The sequence below is a fragment of the Pogona vitticeps genome, chromosome 6 (genome assembly GCF_051106095.1).
Source record: "Pogona vitticeps strain Pit_001003342236 chromosome 6, PviZW2.1, whole genome shotgun sequence".
NCBI classification, from domain to species: domain Eukaryota; kingdom Metazoa; phylum Chordata; class Lepidosauria; order Squamata; family Agamidae; genus Pogona; species Pogona vitticeps.
In genome coordinates this window covers 82,144,829-82,167,390 of record NC_135788.1, presented here as the reverse complement: position 1 = coordinate 82,167,390, position 22,562 = coordinate 82,144,829, and the positions used below count along the sequence as shown (strand labels likewise).

Below are 22,562 nucleotides of genomic sequence, written 5' to 3'. Positions count from 1 at the left end.
CTCTCTTCTCTTGTTGCAGGAGAGGTCACTGAAGCTGTAACACAATTGGAACAAAATATGGAATGGGTTTCATTGGTGACTGCATCCAGCCAAACAAACAGTATTGACAGTAGCTTGAAAATCACCAGTTAGCAGTTTCTTCACGCTCCAACACTACACAGCACTTTCCAGAGAGAACTCATTGTGTGCAAGAAATCTGCTTTACAAATTGGTCTCAGCAACCTACAACTTTGTCTAATTAAATACTTACATAGGCGAAGGTTATCTACAAGAACATCCAAGAAAAATGGCGCTGGATGAATACCTGTGGATGGTTATTGTGGGTTTTATCATTGCCTTTATCTTGGCATTCTCAGTTGGGGCAAATGATGTTGCCAATTCTTTTGGTACGGCTGTGGGCTCTGGTGTAGTCACTTTGCGCCAGGCCTGCATTCTTGCTTCAATTTTTGAAACGACTGGTTCAGTGCTACTGGGAGCAAAAGTAGGGGAAACTATTCGTAAGGGTATAATAGATGTGAACCTATACAACAGCACTGTGGATCTACTGATGGCAGGAGAAGTCAGTGCAATGGTTGGTAAGTAACATTTTTAAATAACCTTCATTTGCCCTTCTTCAAACAGCTGTATGTTTTTCTAATCCTCTTGCTCACTTTTCCTAATGACAAACAGGATAATTTTGCAGCATACGTATCTGACATTCACATTTCTGTATGTGCACATTTGCGATTTGTTGCTGATAATAGTGGGTAGGTTTGGACTTGAGTTTTAAAAATGTGGCAGTATTAAAAAGGTGAGAGCAGGCTTAAAATCACATTCTCTTTTCCTTTTTGTTTACAGATTTGCAGTGCATTTAATAGTTGATAGCATTATTTACAGTTAATATAAGCTGCTTCCTTATTACTTGAATTTATAATGTGTTACTTAGTGTTTAGAGTAGACCTTTGATCTAGATGTATGGGTGTGTGGGATAGAAATCCAATAAATAAATGAATAGAGCTGGTTAAGGAAGAGCTTATGTAGGTAAAATTAGTGCAGAAGTAACATTTAAACAGGATAAGAGGGGCCTTGGTGTGGGATCTGTCAACCCTATTGTCTCTTCTGAACCACAGTTAAAATGTGGGAGATGTTCACACCTTTATTGGCTCTTAGTAAGGCTTCAGATAGTTTGCTTTGTACACAGAGGAGCAAATGAGACTTTGAGCTATTCATGAGGGATCTTCTGTCCACAGGTCAAATTTAGCATTATGTGCTGTCTCTGGCCCTGTAAATTTCCTCCCCTTGAAGAAGGTGGGAGGTAGGAGAATTACTGATCTGCAGATTTGCAAGGAGCCTTTCTGCATGTTTACTACTTCCTAGCACATTTAGACATGGTGGACTTCATAGAATCATAGAAAAGTGAAGCTGGAAGGGGCCTACAAGGTCTTCAAGTCTAACCCCCTGCTGAATGCAGGAATACAATCAAAGCATATCTGCCAGGTGATTATCTAAGTTTTTCTTGAACGCCTCCAGTGTTGGAGCACTCACCAGCTCCCGAGACAACTGGTTTCACTGTTGTACTGCTCTAACAGATAGGATGTTTTTTCTGATATTCAACTGAAATCTGGCTTCCTTTTACTTGAGTCCATTGTTGCGTGTCCTGCACTCTGGGATGATCAAGAACACATCTTGCCCCTCCTCTGTATGACAGCCTTTTAAATATTTGAAAAGTGCTATCATATTACCCCTTAGTCTTTTTTTCTCAAGGTTAAACAGCAGTTCTTTCAGCCATTCCTCATAGGGCTTGGTTTCCAGTCCCCCGATCATCCTTGTTACTCTTCTCTGAACTTGTTCCAGTTTGTTAGCATTCTTCTGAAGTGTGTCCAGAACTGGACACAATACTCAAGGTGAGGCTTAGCCAGTGCTGAATAGAGGGGGACTAGCACCTCAAGGGATTTGGAAACTATACTTCTATTAATGCAGCCTAAAATAGCATTTGCCTTTTTTGTAGCCACCTCACACTGTTGGCTTATATTTAGCTTGTGATCTATGACAATTCCAAGATCCTTCCGGCTCGTCCTTTTGCTGAGCCAGGTATCCACCATCTTGTAACTGTGCAGTTGGTTTCTTTTTCCAAGGTGCAGGACCTTGCACTTATCCCTGTTGAATTTCATTCTGTTGTTTTCAGCCCAGTGTTTCATCCTATCAAGGTCGTTTTGAATTTGTTTCTGTCTTCTAGCTATTCTGCCCAATTTGGTATCATCTGCAACTTTGACAAGCATTCCCTGCACTTCCTCATCCAGGTCATTAATAAAAATATTGAAGAACACCAGGCCCACGACTGAGCCTTCGGTACCCCACTAGTTACCTCCCCCCAGTTAGAAAAGGACCCATTAATCATCACCCTCTGAGTACAATTTGGTAGCCAATTGTCTATCCACCTGACACTTGACCTATCCAGCCCACACCTAGTTAGCTTGTTAATCAGGATATCATGGGGCATTTTGTCAAAAGCTTTGTAGTTCGATGCTAACCTCCTAGTATCCTGGTTTAAACAGAACGGAAAACTTTGTCTTACATCTGTGTTAATGCTAGCAAAGTGAATTGCACCATTGTAGGGATAGTTGTACAAGTAGCTGTGTAAACAGTTATACAATCCTTTATGTGACACAGACTGTATTGGGTACCTTGTGCCAGCTCTGAAAATATGCAACTTCTAACATATTTGTTATTCTTTGCATATGAGCCCTTTTGGTGTTCAAGATCATCAGAGGAGGCCCTCCTATTGGTCCCATTGCCTGCACAGTGCAGCTGATGGGCACATGGGAGAGAGCCTTCTCTGTGGCAACTTATGGAATGCTCTCCCCCTGAAGTTCAGGTTGGCCCCCTCCCTTTTATCCTTCCACTGACAGCTGAAGAACCATCCTTTCAGGCAGGCTTTTGGCAATCCGATTGAATCCCTGAATGCCTTCCTAGAGTTAAGAACTTTGTAGAGTTTTGAAATTACCTCTTTTCTTTGCACTGTACTTTGTTGATCATGATAAAAAGCTATGTAAAATTATCTACTTTTTAAGGTGTTTTTGCTGCGACTTACTAATCAGGCTTTTGCTCTGGCAATTTCAGTACAGGGTAAACAAGACAGAATTATTGACAAAAAAGCCAAAATTCTCTTCTTGTGTTTCTGCCTTACATAAATGGAACAGGCTTGGACAACACTGAAGCAAGAGCATCACTTTATGTCTGATATACATGCGTAGGAATGTTATAGTTAGAGAGAGAATCTCTTTTTTTCCAATTCTATTTTTATTTTTATTTATCTAAAACATACACATAAACATAAAATACACAAATCAAAATACAATATAACTGTGTTCCCCACCACCGTAGACGGGACCTCTTGCTATAATCATCTTCCTCCATCTATATTCTTCCTCTTCTTCCTCTTCTCCAGAACTGCATTGATTCTTGATTTGGAGCTTTTCCCTTTCCTCTTGTTAATACATATTCCAAGAATCTGCCCCATATTTCATAAAAACTATTCTTTTTCAACTCTCCTTTCTTAACCTTTATATTACAAGCTAATTTATCATTTAGAGTTATATTCCAAAGTTCATTATACCATTCATCCATTTGAAATTCAGATTTTGATTTAGGGAGATAATCTTAACAATGTCTACTTCATCTAAGAATTGCATCTGCCAAAGTGAAACTTTTAATCTATTTCATCCTTATGTTTGATTCTATATGATATTCATCTTGAAGACTCCAACTTGCTTAGTTGGTCTATTATTAGCTTAAAATACATCTGTCAGAAGCTATAAATGACACAGCAGGTGGACTCAGTTTTAGCAGGGGAGGGAAGGAGAGGATGGGTGGATGTGTGCTAGGGTTGAGAATGCTACTTGTTTAGGAGTGGACTGACAGGAAAGATTGGTTTTACTTGTTAACTTGCGAAAGGAGATGTGTGTGGTGCTAATGGCCCACTCTAAAACTGAATGGGTTTGCTATTTTGGGAAAGAAATTTGACCATGCCTTTATTGCTTTTGAAGTAATAAACCCTTGTCTGGCACAACCAGTAAGCACAAATCCTTGCACTGTGCCATCATGTAGATAATGAATTTGGCAGGCTTCAGCAAAGGCTTCCTGAGAACCTGACACTGAGAAACTAGGCATTTTTCTGATTAATGTTGGTACCCTCTCGGTGCCAGCGTTGACATTCTCTGTTGAAGCCATTAAAGTATAATGGGTGATTTAACAACTCTGATTCGGATCTCCGATAATGTATTTTTGTTTTCACACCATTTGAGAACCCTTGTATGTCCAGGCATATGCCTGTACCTATTAATAGTTTGATTTTAAAAATATACATACATACTTTATTGCTTTGTAGCTGATCAGGCTGTGCACAAGAGAAATTAAACCAATTCTGAAAATAGTATTTAAAATCTAATGTAAATTATCATAAAAGTATAAAATAATACAATAATATTAATAAATTAATAAAACATAAATACAGTAAAATTAATAAATTAATAATGGGTGGATGTGTACTTGGGTTGAGAATGCTACTTGTTTAGGAGTGGACTGACAGGAAATATTGGTTTTACTTAAGTATACAGTAAGTGAAGTATAAAAAGTATAAAATAATATAATAATATTAAAAAATTAATAAAACAATCATTCTCAAAAAAATTAAGAAGATATGAAATTAAATTGAAAAGATTGTGTAGCAGGCAATAAGTTCTGTCCTTCCATAGCTTCGTCATTTCGTTTAGTCTTGTCCGACTCTTCGTGATCCCACGGACCAGAGCACGCCAGGCCCTCCTGTCTTCCACTGCCTCCCGGAGTTTGGACAGATTCATGTTGGTCGCTTCGATGAGACTGTTGAATGATCTCGTACTTTGTTGTCCCCTTTTCCTCTTGCCTTCCCACTTTCCCAACATCAGGGTCTTTTCCAGGGAGTCTTCTCTTCTCATGAGATGGCCAAAGTACTGGAGCCTCAGCTTCAGGATCTGTCCTTCCAGTGAGCACTCAGGGTTGATCTCCTTCAAAATGGATAAGTTTGTTCTCCTTGCAGTACAGGGGACTCTCAGGAGTTTCCTCCAGCACCACAATTCAAAGGCATCAATTCTTCGGCGGTGTGCTTTCTTCATGGTCCAGCTCTCACTTCCATACATCACGACAGGAAAAACCATAGCTTTGACTATGCGGACTTTTGTTGGCAAGGTGATGTCTCTGCTTTTTAAGATGCTGTCGAGGTTTGTCATTGCTTTCCTCCCAAGAAGCAGGTGTCTTTTAATTTCGGGGCTGCTGTCTCCATCTGCAGTGATCAGGGAGCCCAAGAAAGTAAAATCTATCACTGCCTCTGTATCTTCCCCTTCTATTTGCCAGGAGGTGATGGGACCAGTGGCCATGATCTTAATTTTTTTGTTGTTGAGCTTCAGATGTTAGCATTTCACACTAAGCGAAGCCTTTGTCAGATGTTGGCCCAGGACACTCAGTTACCTCTTTCCGCCATTCCCGCTGCTCCACAAAGTAGTCTGTCGCCATCAGGACAAGGCCAATGCCATTCTAGTAGCTCCATGGTGGCCATGTCAACCCTAGTTCTTGATTCTGTGTCAACTGTCATCTGAAGTCTAACACCTTCCTCACTTTCTTCACATTCTCACCCAAAATGGGTCCCAGATCCTCCACTCAGATGTCCCAGGACTTCATCCGGTGGCATGGAAGAATCTACCTCTTTAATGAATGTCGTCCATCAGGCTGGGAAGCCCTCCACCAGACGTGCAAACTTCTATAAGTGGAAATTCTTCTCTTCTTCATAGCCCGGTCATTGACTAATCTTTCTCTTCACGTGGTTTTATGTCTCCTTCTGCACCTTAAACTCCAAGGACTCTCTATGTCAGTGGTCAGGGAACAGGGGTAAATTACCCCAAATGGGGTAAAAATGAAAATCCTGGGGGTAATGAGGACACAACCCTAACCCACCTCCCTCCTCCTCTTCTGCCTGGAGGGTGGTTCCTGGCAGTCCGATTGCACCCTTCCTACCCCCATCCCCAGCCCGGCTGCAACCAAACCACGGTGGATGGCAGCCGGTGATGGGCCCCGGCCGGCGGCATATGGCAGCTGAGGCAGTGGCAGGGCTGGCCATGGCAGAGAGCAAGGCTGGGGTGAGTGGCTGGAGCACCCCAGCCAGGAGGAGCCTCTCCTTCCAGTGTCTGGAGAGGTGGATCATGGCGGAGGGGGCAGGCACGGCCACGACGGCGGCCCAGGCCAGGCTCAGCCTCCTGGCACTGGGCCATACCCGGAAGAGCTCGTTGGGCGACAGTGGCGCTTGCTCGGATATGTGGCTTCCTTTGGCGGCACCTCCGCGCTGGCTGTTTGGGCCTAGAGAAGCCTCTTGCCCTCCATGCAGCAGCTGTTGTGGTGCTTCAATGACGAGGCCCACATCCACCCCAGCGAGCAGCCGCCGGAATCAGTACCAGAGTGGGAGGCAGCGTCGGGTGCCCCCGGAGGGCGAGTCACCTGCTGCTCTTCGATGCCCACCCAGGAGCCGCCCACCAGCAGAGAAAGGGAGTCACCCCCACGGGGCCAGGGACTGAGCACAGCCCTGCCATGCAGCGGCGGCAGCCTGGGCGGCGAAACTTTGGTGGCGGCACTTGACTGACTGCGTGTGACCAAGTTCCTTCCTTTCAAGGGGGTAATGTCAGCGTATATAAATTTTTTAGGGGGTAAAAGGTAAAAAAGTTCCCTGACCCCTGCTCTATGTCATCGGTTAGGGTATATCTCTCCGCTATTGTTGTACATCAATCACCAACCTGTCCAGCCTCTCAATTCTTCAAGCATCTAATACTCAAGTGTTTTCTTAAGGGGTTAACACATATATATCCATTTCCATCCACTCCTCAGGAAAGCACTCCTGAAGATGTCAGATGTGCTCTTGCCTTTTATGTGGAGCACACACAGCCCTTTCAATGTTCTCCTTGACTGTTCATCAGCTACCAGCCCCCCTCAAAAGGGTTTTAAGTTACCTTGCAACGCATCTCCAAGTGGGTTGCCTTTGCTATCCAACTTGCCTAACAGCTCGTGCTTACACCAGTACTGCAGCCTCTCCGCCTGCATTCCTTAAGGGCCTTGGTGGTGTCCAGAGCTTTCCTGCATGGGTCCCCCCCTTCAGGGTATCTGCACATCTGCCGCCTGGCTGCCGTCTGCCTTCATCAAACACAACTGGCTAGATGTTCAGCAGAAGTCTGATGCCTCTTTTGGATGAGCTATACTTTCTTCTGGCTTGGCATGACACCCTCCTTTTGGGTAAGCCAGGTTTTTAGTCACCCAGAGTGTGATTCACAGTAGCCACGGAGGCAGGTTACCTACTTGTAATTGTGGTTCTTCAAGTGGTCCTTGTGATCCACACATCCCACCCACCCACCTCACTGTCATACCCTCACTCGCCCTCAGTAAGATATGAAGGACCACAGTGTCTTCTCATTGCACACCACATCATGACTTTAATGCATTTTATATGTAAACAGCATTTTACAAGGTACTTAGTTTGTATTAAGAGGTGTATGATAAATTAAACCAACCAAATAGTTCATCTGAGTAGATTTCTGAAATGTGAAGAGCTTGTTTATATGATCTGACTTGCAGCTTCCCCTTCCAAAGAGAACTCTGGTTCCAGAAGTGAAATGAAAGATTTTTAAATAAGTTGTTAAATTTCATCCAGTACAGACTGATATCGTATGTAAAAATTGTTTGTGATAGAGCCATATTAAGACAAAAAAAAAATACAGTTTATACAGTGTTGATCTGTTGGAGTACATTTTGCAACATAAAGAAAGCAGAAGCCATGTGGGACAAAGCTGGCATTTGAGCTCTGTAATTCCTTCCAGAAACGTTATGTGGATGTCTGTGAACAAAAACATGATGAGGGGCTTACGGTAAGGCTTATGGAAGGTTGGGAAATCAGTACTTTCAAAGAAGAAAATCACTAAAAAAATACTGTAAAAAGTGTTTTAATATTATTATTCATACTACTTATGTGTCTGTTCTTTCAACTTTAGGATCTGCAGTTTGGCAACTGATAGCATCATTTTTAAGGCTCCCAATATCTGGAACACATTGCATTGTAGGTGCTACTATTGGATTCTCATTAGTTGCAATTGGTACACAAGGAGTCCAATGGATGGAACTTGTGAAGATTGGTAACTAGTATTTTCTTCTTTATGTAACAGTTTGTGCACAGTCATATGTTGATTGAGAAAAGTTTAATAGCAACACAATCATATAATTTTACTATTGTTGTTTTCAATAACTGTATTCTGGTAGCTTTGTATAGTTTTAGAATCCAACTTTAAAGGATATTTATTTATTTATTTCTGCTTCATTGACTATGCGAAAGCCTTTGACTGTGTGGACCACAGCAAACTATGGCAAGTTCTTAAAGAAATGGGAGTGCCTGACCACTTTATCTGTCTCCTGAGAAACCTATATGTGGGACAGGAAGCAACAGTTAGAACTGGTCATGGAACAACTGAGTGGTTCAAAATTGGGAAAGGAGTACGGCAAGGCTGTATATTGTCCCCCAGCTTATTTAACTTATATGCAGAATACATCATGCGGAAGGCTGGACTGGAAGAAACCCAAGCCGGAATTAAGATTGCCGGAAGAAATATCAACAACCTCCGATATGCAGATGATACCACTCTGATGGCAGAAAGTGAGGAGGAATTAAAGAACCTTGTAATGAGAGTGAAAGAGGAGAGTGCAAAAAACGGTCTGAAACTCAACATCAAAAAAACTAAGATCATGGCCACTGGTCCCATCACCTCCTGGGAAATAGATGGGGAAGATATGGAGGCAGTGTCAAATTTTATCTTCCTGGGCTCCATGATCACTGCAGATGGAGACAGCAGCCCTGAAATTAAAAGGCGCCTTCTTCTTGGGAGGAAAGCGATGACAAATCTTGACAGCATCTTGAAAAGCAGAGACATCACCTTGCCAACAAAAGTCCGAATAGTCAAAGCTATGGTTTTTCCTGTCGTGATGTATGGAAGTGAGAGCTGGACCATAAAGAAAGCAGACCGCCGAAGAATTGATGCCTTTGAATTGTGGTGCTGGAGGAGGCTCTTGAGAATCCCCTGGACTGCAAGGAGAACAAACCTATCAGTTCTAAAGGAAATCAACCCTGAATGCTCACTTGAAGGACAGATCCTGAAGCTGAGGCTCCAGTACTTTGGCCATCTCATGAGAAGAAAAGAGTCCTTGGAAAAAACCTTGATGTTAGGAAGGTGTGATGGCAAGAGGAGAAGGGGACGACCGAGGATGAGATGGCTGGACAGTGTCTGCGAAGCAACCAACATGAACCTGACACAACTCCGGGAGGCAGTAGAAGACAGGAGGGCCTGGCGTGCTCTGGTCCATGGGGTCACGAAGAGTCGGACACGACTAAACGACTAAACACACACATATTTATTTAAAATGTTTTTACAACACCTATCTCCTTAAAAGGACCCAAGGCAGCTTACAGCAATTAAAAGACAACAATTAAACCTCCAATTCTTGTGTGGATATGGTAATAAAGGGAGGTGAGTCCACGCCCTGGCCCATAAATTGTGTTTACTTCAGGCTGATTGTTAATCCAAAGTCTTGGCAGGCCTTGCTAAAGCGATTAATGAGTTGTTGGAGGTCTTCAGCAGAGTGGGCAACAACAGCTGCATCATCGGCAAAGAGGAAGTCCCACATGCATTTCAGCTGGACTTTGGTCTTCCCTCTCAATCTAGAGAGATTAAAGAGCTTTCCATCTGATCTAGTCCAGACAGCAAAAAAGATCCCAAACAGGGTTGGCGTGAGGACACAGCCCTGTTTCACTCTGCTTTGGATGTCAAAAGGATCTGATGTTGAGCCATCAAAAACTACAGTGCCCTTCATTTTCTCGTGAAAAGACCTGATGATGTTAAGGAGTTGAGGTGGACATTCAGTCTTGGGAAGTATTTTAAAAAGGTCGTCCCTGCTAACCAAATCAAAGGCCTTTGTGAGATCTGTGAAGGCCACAAAGAGTGGCCATTGTTGGTCCCTACATTTCTCCTGCAACTGTCTGAGGAAGAATATCATGTCAGTGGTGGATCTGTTAGCTCGAAATTCACACTGTGATTCTGGATAGATTCTGTCTGTAAGCACAGGCCCCATATCATCAACTATATATGACATGATTCCGATTTGTTTGTTCGGCCTACGTAAGCAAAATAAGGCTACAGCTATTCCACCTTGACCATTGGAAGTTCTGCTCTGCTTAAAAGATTGTGATGTCTTCCAAGACTGAAAACTAAAAGTTTATTTTTCATGCTTCATTCAGTGTACTTGTAGCAAAAGACAAGACAAATTTAAAAATTACATGTGAAGCTATGAAATTTCAAGCAAATAGATAGATGGGATCCCTGCAAAATACTGTTTGGTTGGAAGAAAGAGAAACAATGAAGCTTGTGGAATTAATTGGTATTAGAACTAATTGTAAGAGATAAACATGGGCTTCCAAGCTGATTTCTGTGGACGTAATAGAAATGCATGCCTTTTGCTTCCATTGAATTCAGTAGAAAATGTTTAACTTCAGCTGGAATACGTATGTCAGTCTTTTCACTTTCTAAACTGTGATTCTGCTTTCTTTAAAAGCCAGGAATAAACACCATAAATTGTCTTTCTCATTGCAATAATTCTTCTTTAGAGTGGGATTTTGACACTTGCTGAATGACTTATCTTTTTTTTTATTGTTATTATTCAGTTTCTTCTTGGTTTATCTCCCCACTTTTATCTGGTATGATGTCTGGTGTGCTGTTCCTGCTGATTAGATTCTTCATCTTAAATAAGGTTAGTTGGGATTTCCTGTTCTTGCTGTTGCCAGTGGGGCTGTAATGCATGTGACAAATGCAGTTTACTTTTCCTCATTGTCAGCTATTACCCTCATAGTCAAAAGATGCTCGAAAACAGCTATAGTTCTTGGAATTTAATGGCTGCTTTTGTTGTCCAAGCATTTGTACTTTATAGGCGGTGCATGCGCTTCAAAATTTAAATCAAGAATGTGTGTATTTTTAAGGGTAAACTGCCATGATATTCACATTCACTAGAATCTCCCCCCCCCCAATAATAGTATTCTAATTTTGCAGCACAAAACGATGTCAATATGAAAATGGAGCCTACATTAGTAGTTCTCTCTTAATTATATATGACAAATAGACTGCAAAACCTGTTGCACATGCAAAACAGAGCAGTCACCACAGACATTTTTAGTTTCCATTTCAGTGTATCCCTCCTTTTATTTATTTCTATATAAACAGATTAGTCTAGTTATTCAGTCTGAGGAACACTGAATGGCTTCTTGTTAAGTCTGTGCTACCGTATGGACACTTCTCAGAGCCTGCAACCCAGTAAGTGAGCGGTACACTGAGAAGGACCACTTTTGTAGGACAGTGTGTTCCCGTGCACAGAGGCACACACATACCACAGGCCTAATCTCCATTTATCACCTGACAGGAAGTATTTTATAGGGACTTTTTATGGCGGCCCCAGTATTATATAGCCATTGCCATTGGCAGTCAGAGTGCTGATGGCATAATCTTAAATAGGAATCAAATTTAGCATGTACTGAATAATGACTGTATTTATGCCACATGCTCAACAAATGGATACAAATATAGATGATCTACTTGTTATACCATATTTGGAAGAAGATGAACATATTTTTCTGAAGTCTTTCAGTGAAATAAATCCATGATGAGGTGCCATTAGCCTGCATTAAGGACATCAGCATTCATGTGGTAAATCCAGTGTTTCTAATTATGGAATGTAGAAGCATTCTGAATTTGCCTGAAAGCCAATGGTGTTTTGAAATCTGAAAGGGAGAAAGGAGAAATGTCTAAGCGCAACTGACAGAAGGGTACAAATCTGTCTCTCTTTTGGACTAGATATGTCCCCTGAAGCAAATGGGTGCCAGAGAGTTTAGAAGAAGAAAAAAATCGGTTAGGTTTTTGCCCTCACTGATTGTGAGCTGTCATCTTTCAACTCCTTTTTCTTGTCACATGATGAAACTAAAACAACAACAGCAAAATATAGAATTGACTCCCAAGCCTAGTGAAACATGACATATTGCTTTATATCTTGTAGCTTTGTATGGCATACTGCATGAATACAGTGGTGCCCTGCATAGCGAGCCCCCCGTTTAATGACAAATCCGCATAGCAATGCAGATTTTGCAATCGCATTGCGATGTTTTTAATGGCTAAATATCGCATTGTGACGATCTGTAAGCGTTTCACTTATCGATTTTCGCAATGTGATGTTTAAACAACAGCTGATCAGCGGTTCCAAAATGGCTGCCAGGTAAATAAAATGGACGCCCACAGCATTTTCGCGCCTTTTCCTCACTCAACGGGCAGCGAAAATGGCACCGGATGGAGGATTTCTGCATAGCAGTGAGTTTTTTCCCCATAGGAATGCATTAAACGTGTTTTAATGCATTCCTATGATGTTTCTTGCCCCGCATAGCGACAAATCCAGATAGCGATTATTTTTTTGGAACGGATTGTCGTCGCTGTGCAGAGCGCCACTGTATGTTGATTCTGTCTGTTGACAACATCAGTGTGGGGAATATTTTTTCTCTCTGAAGGGCCATTTATAGCAAGTGGAAGTGAAATGGTGGAATGACAACCAAAAGTAGTTGTGCCCTTACATTGTTTCCTCTTGGAGAAACTCAATAAATATCATTCCTTTTCACAGAGCTGAAGGTTCTGCCCCTCACACATTTTAATTGATAAGTATATAAACTCTTCCAAGAGCCAGCCCCCATTCATCTTGCTTCAGCACCACCCCACCACAGCTCACCTATGCTGATCTCACATGGGCTTAAGGAGAGTCAAGGAGCAGGTGCAAAGAAACCCTTTACAACATAATCTTCTCTGCTGTGTGACAGTCACTGGTTTAATGGAGCCAGAGCTTGCAAGGTTGAAGCCCTGGAACACCTTGTAATGGGGACTGCAACACATCTGCCCACCACCCTTTGGGGTTTTCATGTTCCCTCTGATCTTAACTGGGATCGTCAAAGTTACTGAGATAGAAATAATTTTCCTTTGAACATTATATTGCTGCAAGCTATCACCGATATATAAAATATGTGAGGATGGTTTGGGCTTGAGCAGGCATAAGAATCATTAGCTTTACAAAAAAATTAGCTCCTCATTAATTGGTGTGCAGTGATCCAGCTGGTTGTATATTTAGACTCTCCTTGTGGGGAGATGGCCATGGGGACTGTCATGATGAGCACCTACACTTTCAGATTTACCACTTCATTCTTGCAAAGAGTGCCTGCAGCCCTGCCCTGTGCTCCTTTGTTTACTGATGTGCCAGCTAGCTTGCTCACTCACTCTTAAACCCAGGCCTAATGGTGCATAGCTCTCATTATTGTAATCATAAAATAACAGAGTGGAAAAAATAACACAGTGAGGAAAAACTCAGTAAAAACTTCACAGGCATGCTTGCCGTTGAAGGGATGCAGTCATCAGAGTAGGTTAGTATAGTGAGCAGAGTGGGTGAAAGTCCAGAGGCCGAGAGTTTACGTCCTGTAGATGAAATAGAGAGAAGTTTATTAACTTCTCATGCAACTAAAAGCAGAATGACTCTTAGGTTTCTTTATGTGTGGGGAACCTGCCTTTGAGTCTAAGCACCCAGAAATTAGACTAGTTCTTCTAGAACTGTATTATGTTACCAATCAGAAATGCCTTAGACATGATTTAAATTAGAAATGCTTTGCAATGTCTTTCAACTTACTAGTGCCCCAAAGTGAGGAATCCTCCATGGCACTATTCCAGAACCAAAGAGAAACAGTATTCACACAAAAAGTAAAAACGATTATACTCTGTAATTTTGATCAAGTCATTTGCATTGGGTTAAGAAGCTGTTGCCAATACATTGTGGGGATATCCAAGCTGTGGATATTATAAACATTGTGATTGAATACTAATGTGGTACACTGATTACAGATGGGGTTGGGCAATTTCAGTTTTCCAGATATTGGATCTTCCAGGGGCGGAATATACCAATAAAAATGTCAACACACACAAATAGAAGTGGCTGGAACTTCACTTCCAGTTTTGAAAAATGGGTTTGGATTAAGCAGCCTTTCCAGGAATCACATTTCTTTTTTCTTGTTTAATAAAATACAACGTAAAGTTTAAAGGAGTGGCATTTCTGCTTTTTTTTTCCTGCCAGAAAAAGCAGGTAATGATAATAATTAAAAAAAAAAACCCGGGAGGGTGGCAGGTACATCTGTTTGGAGCATGGGTTCCCAGTCTGTGGGTTGCAACTGCCAAGGGGGTTGCAAAGTGTTTTCAGGGATGTCACTACGTTTTTTGGAGGGGGACATCTTGCCCTCAACTTGCACCTCCTTTCCCTATTCCCTTCTGCTCACGCCCGCCCCCTCCCTTGCTTATACCCACCACCACCTTTGCTCCCTGCTGTGGGGCTCCTTGGCCCCGGGGTGTGTGTGAATAGTGCCTGCTCTTTTCTCCAGTGGCAATGATGGCTCGTTCTCAGCTCTGGTGACTGGCTGGCTGGCTGGCTTAGGTGGGGGAATGAGCTGGGAAGGAGTGGTAGGGAGGGCCCAGCTGCAGCCCCTGCAAGTCAGGCTGACCATGGCAGGGCCTGAGAGGCGAGGAAGCAGCAGCAGCAGCAGGGGAGAAGTGGAGAAATTGTGGCAGAGGAGGAAAAGGCTGCTGCTGCCAAAACAATTTGGCCCCTTCTCACTTCAGCTGCGCACCACTGCCACCATCTTAAGGGGATGATGGCTGAGGAAGTGGAGCCAGCACTTGAATGGAAGACAAAAAGGGTGACATTTAGCCTCCTGAGGGAAAACTCACCCTTCCCCAGTACAATCCAATTTTGACTCGCCGTCATTACCTCCACCTCCTGGAGCCTGTTAAGGTCACAGGTTACTTGGCTACTATAAAAGGGGGTCACCACTCAAAAACGGTTGAGAAGCACTGAGTTCTTAGAGCATAGGGTTGATTGTTATGTGGATAATGTGGTAGAGCAGGAGAGTCAAGTATGTTCAGTGGAAGAAAGACAAATATAAGTGCAACCAATAGACACTCCACTATGCAAAACATGTATTCCCACAGCTTGCTTATTTGAATTAAGCCAACCTCATTTCGTATGCACTGGAAAGCTAATAGAAAATGATTCACAGTTTAGTTAACTGTTGGAGGAGTTAAATTAGTAACAATGTATTCTTGAAGGCTTTCACAGCCGGGATCTGATGGTTGTTGTAGGTTTTTTTGGCCATGCTCTTAAGGTTTTTCTTCCTACCATTTCATCAGTCTCTTTGGTCAGCATCTTCAGAGAACAGGAGTCAGAACTCTGTGCTCTGGTGCAGTTTGTGGGATAGTATTTATAGCTGTGGGATCAGATTTTTGTCTTTTTCAGAAGATTTGGTGATTATGGCAATCAGCGTGTGGATGCTATTGAGATGGTTTAGAAATTCTTCCGGAAATTCTTCCCCACAGGCTAGCTGCATCTATGATTGCCTGGAACATGCCCTTCTACGGGAAAGAATCCACACAACCCGCCAAAAAAAGGAATCCACAAACAAAGAACTACTATTCCTACACTTCAATATCTAATAAGGAGACATCACAGAAGGCAAGCTAATAAAGAAATAAAGAAATCACACTAGGATCTGCACTAGGATTTGCAAACGGCTCTAACTTTCCTGGTTGCAGGTGTGATTCAACAGCACGTACACATCAATATCAGCCAAAAAATGAGAAGTCATGATTGGGACAAGATCGATACCCTCTCCTACAGAAAGATGGAAAAAGAAATGGTGAATCACACAGCCAGACAAAAACAGAAATTCATCAAATGCCAAACAAGTCAACCGAAACCTACACTAGACACCTCACGCATCATCATCAACCTATCTAAATGCCAGCTCTCCCCGGAAGAAACCTCGGTTTTAGCCAAAGGAGGAAACTTCGCAGTCACACCCAGTAAAATTCCAGTGGAAGACATCATTGCCAATGTGGAATCAGCATTATATCATCTTCCAGAAGAAAAAGCAGAAGAAATAAGGGGTGAAGTGACAAGAATCCTATGAAAAGCAAAAACCCCAAACAGCAACATAACAAAAAAGGAGAGAAATGCTTTCAAGTCCTTAAACACTGATCCTGACATCATCATTCTGCCAGCAGACAAAGGCAACGCCACAGTAATACAAGAATACAGAATACAAGATCAGGGAACTTCTAGATCCCACCACCCACAGAAAACTGAAATGAGACCCAACCAACAAAATCACAAAGCAAACAAACATGCTGTTCAGGAGTTCCTCCCTGCACCCCAACATCCTTCAGTGAATCTGCAGGACAGAAGCTCTCCCACCCAAGACTATACAGACCCCCAAAATCCAGAAGGACCCAATTCCACTCAGGCCCATTGTAAGTGCCATTGGCTCCCCAACATATGAATTAGCAAAATACCTAGCCACCCTCCTACAGACCCACAATGGACAACCTCATCCTACATCAAGGACTCAAGACAAACAAGATCAGGACCCTAAAACTCAACCCCAGGGACAGACTGATCAGCTTTGAAGTAGTATCCCTGATCACCAAGGTACTGATAAAGGACACTCTGACACTCATCCAGCAGAACTTTCCAGAAGACATCAAGGCCTTTTTCCAACACTGCCTAACAACTAGCTACTTTCAGTGGGATAATGAGTTCTCTAAACAGACAGATGGAGTGGCCATGGGGAGCCCCCACAGCCCAGTTATAGCAAACTTGTAAATGGGCCTGGCTTTGGCTCCCTTTGCACCCACAGTCTGGTTCCGATACGTTGATGACACTTTCGCAATTAGGAACCACAGTGAAGAAAAACTGGAAGAATTTCTAAGCCATCTCAATAGCAGCCACCCAAATATACAATTCCCCATGGAAAAAGAAATAGAGGACCAATTCCCATTTCTTAGATGTCATGGTCATACGCAAACCTGACCTCCTATTGGGACACATAGGCATCCTTCAGTCTTGAGAGACTATAGTAATGTGCTCTGTATGGAAGACTTCAACGCTGTATGCGAAGCTGGAGTGTCCTCTCCAGAGCATGAAGCCTGGGTAAAATAATATGGAGGATAGGCTGTTACCCAAGCAGCAAATCCCCCCCTCTCCACATCACTGAAATACTCCAATGGAAAGGCAAGAGCCAATACAATTGGTTCCAGTGATGTTGCAGGAGTTGGCAGAACGACATGAACTGCCTCCGGGAATCTGGCTCCATATTTTGCCTCGAGGTTAACTCCTGAAGCCTGTTCCATCAGTGGATATAGCCACAAGGCAGTGGAGGTTTGAAATTGGAGTTTTCCTTCTCCTAGATGGGCTGCCTTTCCAGGCTGACTAGTCCCCCGTACCCAGGACACAAGGTGTACAGAAAACCCACCCACACAGACTGGTACCTACACAACCACCACCCACGACAAAAAATAGGCACAATCAAAACATTGGTAGACTGGGCAAATTGGAACTGTGAAGCTCAATTTCTCAACACCAAACTCAACCATCCGAATTGGGCTTTACAGACAAATGGCTATTCCAAGAATGAAATCACAAGAGCTATCAAACCAAGAAAACAACACCAAACTGAAGAGGAAAAACAGCCATCCACAAATAAAGTCTTTCTGCCTTACATCAAAGGGGTCATGGACTGCATGAGGAAACTTTTGAAAAAAAATACAACCTACAAACAGTATTCAGACCCATTACAAAAATGCAACAAATATTATAGTATGCAAAGGAGAAAAGGGACCCCCTCAACACTGCAGGAGTATACCGGATATCTTGCAATTGTGGCCAGGTATATATTGGAACCACAAAACGCAGCATGCACACCAGAATCGAAGAACATGAGAGACACTGCAGACTAAAACAACCGGAAAAATCGGCAGTAGCTGAACATGCCCTGAAACAAGCTGGACATGAAATTCTATTTCAAAACAGAAGTACTGGACAACACCAGCAAGCATTATGTTAGACTGCAGAGGGAAGCCATTGAAATCCACAAACACCACCAGAGCTTCAACAAAAAAGAAGAAAGTCTAAAACTCAACAAAGTCTGGCTCCCAGCACTGAAAAATACAGCTTGCAAAAAGTCAACAGACTCTACCCAGCCACAAGGACTGCATTGCACACAAAAGACCAGCTAACGACACCCATCAATCACAGTGACAGATCATCTCTCCCCCTTATCACAACAATACACCCACAACAAAAAGCACACTGATCGCCATAATCACCCAATCTCCCGAAAAGGACAAAAAGTTGATCTTACAGCTATAAATACTCAACTATCCCGTAAACTGCAACAGAGCACACACAGTGTTCTGACTCCTGTCCTCTGAAGATGCCGGCCACAGAGACTGGCGAAACATTAGGAAGACAAGAACACGGCCAAACAACCTGAAAAACCTACAACAACCATAAATTAGTAACAGTTTAGATGATGGAAAATAGCGAAATACCTAAATCACCGAGCTATCCAGCATTCCTAAATTAATCCAAGTAGTAGTTGCAGTGAGTTGAAATTCAGATTGCTGGGACAGGCGAGGAATCTCTATGTGGTGTCAGGATAGAACATAAAGAGAAATACCAGCCTGATACAAAGAAGAAAGACAATCACCTCCTTCTAAGCTGTTGATTTAGAATATTTTAACCTTGCATGATAAGACAGATTGGTTACCAACTTTGTATTAATTTGTTCAAGTTCTGCAAAATGCACCCAATCACTCCGTTCCAAGGCTTACTCCCAAAAAGTAAATTCACAAGATTGCAGTTGCCTAACATTGTATACCAGTACAGAACGACTCAGAAGTCAATCCTACTGTGCTCTTTATGTATAGGATTATTTATATGTCAATTGTATCTAATCTGTGTTTTCATCAAGTATTTTCATTCATTCAGAGATTTCCCAAGAGTTCCAAATCTGTTTCTTAGTCTTCTCAGTCTTTCTTCATAGTAGTAAGATAACGTATGCCAGTTTAAGTTGCAGCATGACTTAAAACCACTTAACTCCTAATTTACTTCTAAACAGTTAATGCATAGTTTAAGTTAGTAAAAACTAAACTCAATTATCCTCCCTAAAAATTAAAGGGAGTTATTCTCCCATTATTTAAAAAAACTAACTCATTCCAATTATATCTAACTGTTAATGTTGCTCTCTGGACGTGGTTATGGAAAAAGTTTGTTTCAACAAAAACTGGACTCCAGTTTTAGCACATGTTAGATGCAGTGCAATTCTGGTTAATCAAAACAGAAGCATCTGATTTTGTTGTAGCTGTACTGGAGGATGAGAGTAGAATGTATTGTGATATCTGAACACAGCCAAGATGTCCTCCAGTATCTGCTAGCATCATAAACACTATGTTGATAATCTTGATGGCAAGATATTTCCTGTTCCATTGCAAGAATTTGTATTAATTATCTATACTTATATGTTTGTGTAAATATAGTTGTTTATTACAAAGTACAAGGTAGGAGAACAGAGGAACTTTACTGGAGTCTGTTCAAATTGTTTGTTGTTGTGACTGTGTTTAATGTTTTATCCTGTTTGATTTTTTTTGAAGGAAGACCCTGTACCAAATGGCCTTCGTGCCCTTCCAGTGTTCTATGCTGCTACAATAACAATTAATATGTTCTCCATAATGTATACAGGTGCCCCAGGTGAGTGCTACCACGCATATGAAGTCTACTGTCAAAGTGTACATTGAATATTTATATTTTTTATACTTGATGGGTTGGATCCAGGATTTGCTTTATACAAATGGAAGGTGGTTTTGAGAATCCCACCTCCCTCTACATCACAGTTTCATTCTATCAAGCAGGGCCCCTTGCCTTCTGTGTAGCATTTTCTGGAGACTGCCATGGTGAGAAAGAGGCAAAGACACCCATTTTCACAAGGCCAGATGTACATGCCTAAATAGGATCCAGCCCACTAATTGTTAAAAGAGCAAAAAAGATCCATGATTGATTGATTGTTCTGACTTATATACCACTTCATAGTACTAATTGTCGCTCCTTCACAAATGTGTCTGTATAATGTACATTTCCCCAAACGTATTTGTCACATTTATACTGGATGCTTACTCTTAGTAGTAGTATGTAGAAATCTTAGATGCACAACTAAGTGTAAATGTTCAACATTGCCCTAGTTTTGTGTTTCCCAGAAGGAGAAAATTCACATAAACCAAACTATGCATGTTTACAAACTAAAAGCCTTCTTTTCCTCTGGGACTAAGACAGCACCACAACATACTGTAACATGTTAAAACTGTAAGGGGGCATGTGTTGACACCATTGCAGTTGTACAATTTACATTGGGTCTGATGGAGTTCAGTAGTAGCAGCAAATCTTCATGTGATCCACAAGGAGCAGAAGCATATTCATTTCCCCAAGTCTCTGCAGGAACACCAAGCCTTTGAACAGAATAGTGTTCTTTATCCTCAGGTTATACAAACAGAGATCTGACTTCAGGATGTAATTGTTTTACCCTTTCAATATACCTACCCCTTACCTGTTTCTCCCTGAGGTTTTGGGGAAATGCATAATGTGATAAATGGTTGCAAGCCAAAATGCAGTAAATTCCATTTTCTCCTTTTTCCAGTCTTAGGAATCACTCTTCCTATGTGGGCAATAGCACTAATATCAATTGGTGTATCACTAGTATGTGCTGCCTTAGTCTGGATATTTGTTTGTCCATGGATGAAACGAAAAATAGCAAGTATGTATTGGGAGCAGGGAGAGGTAAAATCCATTTAAAATCTTTCAACTGATTTTTCAGAATATTACAGTAATAATTTCTACAGTATTAAATGACTTGTTTGCTTTGTGTTTTAAAACTTCTGGTTTTGTTTTCTTCTAAGATATAACAAGCTGTAAACCAAAGTTCTACTTTAAAAAATCTTTGAACATATTATTATATTGTACCTTTAATTGATTTCAAAGATTGCTTACCCTGTGAGAGAGGATTCTTGAAAAACAGAATTCCTATTTATCCAAGGTCGCTTTGTTCTGAAAGAACTACACTTTGGGTCTTAGCTAAAATATTTTTCTTACTTTATAATAATATCCAAGCAGCCTTAAAGTTAAAATTTAGTGATCTAAGCTAGACAGATATATCAGTGGAAAAAAGCTTTCTGTCTTTCTGCTTCTTTGAAATGGGTAAATTTTATAGATATAACTAATTGTTATATGTAATGTGTGTACAGCTTACTAAACTAAAAAGCACAGCACTGCACCACTACAGTCAGTCTGATTAATTGTCATAGATAGTGTAAATCAAGGAGGGAAACTCGCAGAATTCATTTTTGTTGTTTTCTGGAGCCCACATTTGGGGCCTTTCTCAGGGGAATATCACTGAAATTTTAAAAGAAAGCTGTGGAATTTCACTGGACTTCCCAAGAATAAGGTCCCCACAGTTGCAGAGGGCCAAAATGTATTGGACTCTAGGAAATAATTTAAAAAGGAAAAAGATAATCACTGCCATTCTAAATTTTTTTTCCCTGTTTGGCTTATATGTGTTAGAATATGCTTGCCTGTTCTGGTTTATTACCTATTACATAGATAATGAACCATCTTCTGTAGTCACAACTTTGGTTTTCCCACAGGTCGGTTAAAGAAAGAAGGTGCATTATCAAAGATATCTGATGAAAGCCTTGATAAAATTCAAGAGGAAGACTTGCCTGTCTTTAAGGAACTTCCTGGTGCCAAAGCCACTGATGAAAGTACCATTCCTCTCACTGCTTCTGCAACAGAGGAGGCTGGTGCATCAGACAGTATAGCAAATGGAAGTCATCCCCGCGTGCCATACGGTGAGAAACAAAGATCACACTCATGCTTTCTTATGTTTTCAGGTTATTTCAAACGACTTTCTGGTGGACTGTTTTCATGGGTGTAAAGAACACTTGTAGCAGACCTGGCACCCTCCTGTCGCTCATCTATCTTTCTGGTGTACAGCATAAATCAAAATCAAGTTTCCTGTACTTCTTTCTTGCGTTCTCATAGATTTATTGTGCCATCATAATTGTTTCTTTAAAAAAACCCAGTGTACATGTATGTTCTACAGCACTTTTTCTCAGATAGCTGCTCTTAAACTTCACCATAGCTTTTGTTAATGAATGATATAGCTGGGATTCCTCATATGGGTCAGTCCTACGCCCATCTTTAAATTCATTGCAAAGCTTTCTTACATACAATCACTTTTTAACATGATCTTCTCTAAATAATATAGAAGTGGAGTAATAGCTTCTATCCTACTCAGATCAAGTCCCTTCCCTCCATCAAACCTTTCAATTCCTGCACCTCCCTCTCACCTAAACTTCCTTCATCACCACCCAAGCAATCAACAATTTCTTATGCCCCAGCCAGTTCCCTCGCACCTTCCTCAGTCTATCAATTTGGATTGAATTATCTGTTATTCCATTAATTAATGTCCCCATAACTTGGAAACTTAACAGAAGAAGAAACTGTGTACAGCAGCAGTAAGTATATCA

General features: G+C 41.6%; 1 protein-coding gene across 12 annotated transcripts in view; it reads left to right on the top strand.

Moving 5' to 3' along the window:
* SLC20A2 (solute carrier family 20 member 2) overlaps positions 1-22,562 on the top strand; it is a 108,584-nt gene that overhangs the window by 63,748 nt on the left and 22,274 nt on the right. For all 12 annotated transcript variants that reach the window (XR_013537467.1, XM_073004001.2, XM_073004000.2 and 9 more), the window contains 6 exons: positions 20-575; positions 8,040-8,180; positions 10,754-10,839; positions 19,638-19,734; positions 20,675-20,791; positions 21,678-21,881. Coding sequence is in view for 11 of the 12 variants with exons in the window: in XM_073004001.2 (XP_072860102.1) it covers positions 287-575; positions 8,040-8,180; positions 10,754-10,839; positions 19,638-19,734; positions 20,675-20,791; positions 21,678-21,881 (934 nt within the window). In the remaining variant the exon portion in view is untranslated. The remainder of the gene's footprint in view (positions 1-19; positions 576-8,039; positions 8,181-10,753; positions 10,840-19,637; positions 19,735-20,674; positions 20,792-21,677; positions 21,882-22,562) is intronic.